The sequence below is a fragment of the Amaranthus tricolor genome, chromosome 2, assembly GCF_026212465.1.
Source record: "Amaranthus tricolor cultivar Red isolate AtriRed21 chromosome 2, ASM2621246v1, whole genome shotgun sequence".
Lineage (NCBI taxonomy): Eukaryota > Viridiplantae > Streptophyta > Magnoliopsida > Caryophyllales > Amaranthaceae > Amaranthus > Amaranthus tricolor.
The window spans coordinates 38,401,036-38,404,864 of NC_080048.1; the positions used below are offsets into that span (position 1 = coordinate 38,401,036).

Sequence of the window (3,829 nt, forward strand, 5' to 3'; positions counted from 1 at the left end):
TTGTTCTTCTTATCTTCCCAAAATTTTTGGGCGCATATAGAGGAAACATGGTTATTGGAGGTTCATATATATATAGTCCGTATTAAATGTTAGGAATAGCATTGAAAAGTTAGCGTAATCTTGATATGAAAATCTGTTGATAATTTTAATGGCTATGCTTTTATTTCTACAACCATTTGTTTTTTACAAAATTTATTTTAATGCATTACCATTTAAAAAGGTAGTATTAGGTGGCAATGGAGAAGTATGAAAAAAAAAAACTTTTCTTGTTTAAGTTTCATTAGTATGGTATGATATGATACATTTCATGAAAATTTATACTGTATGTCATTCTTTTTACCATTTTTTAGTACAAACAACCTAACAAATTATTAGAGTATAAAAGGAAAAATTAATCTTACTGTAAATAGTGAAATTAAACCCGATAAAATAATATCATCAATCACTAAACCAAGTCATAATTTTATTTGTCGTCAACAATTTAATTATTTTTTTGAGTATAAGGTAGGTCATCAAAGGAGGAAACGGAGGAGGAATTAGAAGCGAGAGTCGAACCCATAAACTTATTTGAAAAAGATGGTACATACTTCAATCGAGATAAAACTCAATTGTGCTGTGAAAAAAATTATCTTTTTAACTATAGGCCAGATCAAGTCGTAAGGGTATTCACTTCAACGGAGACAAGACCTAATTTACATGTTGTGAAGACGTGTGTCACTGACTTTTCTTTTTGCAATAACTTGTTTTCTTAGAGACAGAGACTTTTTGAATACATGCTTTTCTCAATCTCCGAATCTTGTCTTGTGCGGAATAATGAATTGCTGACTTTGAGTTTGACTTTGAAGACTTTATTAGACCGTTTGATAATTGAATGCGCTGCTCTCCCTCCCTTTAAAACCTTCCATAATTGTCCACAATACTCCTCAATCCTCTCTCCCATCTTTCTAGTTATGGAGATTTGTATCAAATTTTCTGATCCAACCAACCACTCACTCTCACTATACTCTTGACTCTTCTCAACTCTCTGCATTCTCTTCCAATCAACCGTCTACTTTCTCTAGATCCATTGTTAATTCAACTTCAAGCTTGTTGTTATTTCTTTTCTTCATAGTTGTGTAAAATCCGATTCAAAATCTCAATTTAAAAAATGGGTTATAGAGCAGATGATGATTACGATTACTTGTTCAAAGTAGTTTTGATAGGAGATTCTGGAGTTGGTAAATCAAATTTGCTATCCAGATTCACACGTAATGAGTTTAGTCTTGAATCTAAATCCACTATTGGCGTTGAATTCGCTACTCGGAGTATTAGGGTTGATGATAAAGTCGTTAAAGCTCAAATTTGGGATACTGCTGGCCAAGAAAGGTATCTCTTTGCTGCTAGATTTTGCTTTTCTTTTCTCAATTTTGTACTTTTTTGATTTGGTAGCCTATTTTTTTTTATTGGATCTGATGCAAATGTGTTCATTTGTTACATGAGTTTGACTACATTTGTCATTATCATCGCTATTAGTTTGTTTTAATCTGATGGACTTTGGATCTTGGATGTGTAATTTTCCATTTTCAGTTGGGATTTTTGCAAGGTTTTTTTTTTTTTTTTACTGTGATATGAAGAAATTGAGAGAGTGAATTAGGATAAAATCATGAGCGTTTTCGTAATCATTGTCGCATTTGTTGCTAGATGAACCCACATTTTGGTTTTGTGTGATTCAATATAACTAGATGAACAGACCTAATTTTTTTTTTTTTTGTGATTCAATGGAAATAGATAAATAGACTCAAATTTGGATTTTGGGTGATTTAAGGTAAATGCACAGATTTGATTGATACGCAATTACCTGCTGCTTATATGCACATTATAATCTGAGAAGAAAAATCAAATTGTATTTTTCTCAACTTGAATTGTTGGTGAAAATGCTATAAATATAGATTGTTTTTGTTTAATTCAAGTATATTTTTAAATATTGGCAATCTACGATTATGCTATGTTATTCTAAAGTGTTCTCTAGTAAATGGAAAGTTGTTTTCTTAAGCTCAATAGATTGTTGGTGCTAGCAGTTGCAGAATTTCTAAGCTGTGGTATGAATAGTTGATTAACAACAACCATGTAAATGCCAAAGGCTTTATCCCAACATAAAGGGTTGGATACACGAAGCAACACCGAACAACGTAAGAGATTGTCTTTCTCACGTTGATTTGTGTTGGTTCATGTAGCCATTGGGATTTATGTTACTTGGACTCGGGTATTGATGTCAGATACTGGTACGTGTCTAAGTGTTAGATACATTTAATATTCAATTTCACGCCTAAAATGAAGTGTCTAAGTGTCATACTAATGTTTGAGCATCAAGGATCAAACACGTGTACGTGAAGTAAAATGAAGAGTCCCAGTAACATAGATTGGGATTAAGGCTTTGGCATTTTAGTGGTTGTTGATAAACCTTCCAATTGTGAATGAGTAATTCTTGTATGTTGGTACTAACTTGGTAAATAGAAGTATGAATATGCACCTAATGAAGCATCCAAATCGATTGAAAATCTTGCTGTATATGGAAATTTTGCATCTCTACTCTTAATATTGTTGGAAGCTTTGGCATTGTTGTATCTTGTTGACTAATGCCATTGACCAACGGCTTTCCTATATTTCCATGCTTCCTTAGTTTGTGGCTCTGTTCACACTTTACATTGGAAAACCGGATTATCGGAGCCCTTTTTACTTTCATTTTACTTTTGCTCAAGTAAGAGGAATGGCGAATCAGACCATCTCAAACATTATTACTAGTACTGCTTCGATATAACTAGTTGATCTAGGCAAGAGCACAACCCACTTGGCAGTTGGGATTTGCATCTAACTGTTGTTCATCATTTGTCATGTAACTGCGCAGAACCTAAATATTCAACACACAACACAACCCTAAGACCTTAATATCAACAATATGGGATCAGCTACAACAAAAACAAAGTCTAATTATCAAACGTTCTAGTACATTTTTTTTTCCCTTCTAGACTCATACCCATCTTGTTTGTGTATGTTGTTTTCCCTAGGTACCGCGCAATCACTAGTGCTTATTATCGAGGTGCAGTTGGGGCGTTACTCGTTTATGATGTCACTCGTCATGTTACATTTGAGAATGTTGAGAGATGGTTGAAAGAGCTCCGAGATCATACAGATTCTAACATTGTGATCATGCTTGTGGGAAATAAGGCAGATTTAAGGCATTTGCGGGCTGTTTCCACCGAAGATGCACAAACATTTGCTGAGAAAGAGAAAACATACTTCATGGAAACTTCTGCTCTAGAATCATTGAACGTCGAGGATGCATTTACCGAGGTGCTTACACAAATACACAAAGTTGTCAGCAAAAAAGCTTTGGAGGCTGGCGACGATCCTGCAGCAGTGCCCAAGGGACAAACCATTAATGTGAAAGATGATGTATCTGCAATGAAAAAAGTCGGATGCTGTTCAACATAGTCTGAAGAGTCAATTGAGCCGAGGCTTGTAAAACTGTGTGATATGAAACCGAGTTCAGCTTGAGGATGCTACTTGAAGCATCGATCCCACACCAGAGCTTATATCAGCTCGATTTATATAACAGTATGTATTACCCTGCTCATCTCGTGCTAACATTGCTCATCTCATGCTCCAAGATTCATTATATGCATTGATCCAACGAAATACAAACTTTGTTGTAGTTAATTTGTATTTTGTATGTTCTATATTTCTACTTAATTTACTATCGGAAGATTTGGAGCATTAAACCATTCGAGAATGTTACTAAAGTTTTATTGATGTTATTTATATGAAGTACTTGAAGTCGATTTGGAACCGA

The 3,829-nt window shown here is 34.3% G+C and overlaps 1 protein-coding gene across 1 annotated transcript; it reads left to right on the forward strand.

Annotated features, from left to right (window-relative positions):
• Positions 1–878: 878 nt before the first annotated feature.
• LOC130806767 (ras-related protein Rab11B-like) lies at positions 879–3,829 on the forward strand. The gene is made up of 2 exons (XM_057671969.1): positions 879–1,365; positions 3,045–3,829. Exons 1-2 carry the CDS (start codon positions 1,148–1,150, stop codon positions 3,469–3,471), a joined length of 645 nt encoding a protein of 214 aa, XP_057527952.1. The 5' UTR covers positions 879–1,147; the 3' UTR covers positions 3,472–3,829.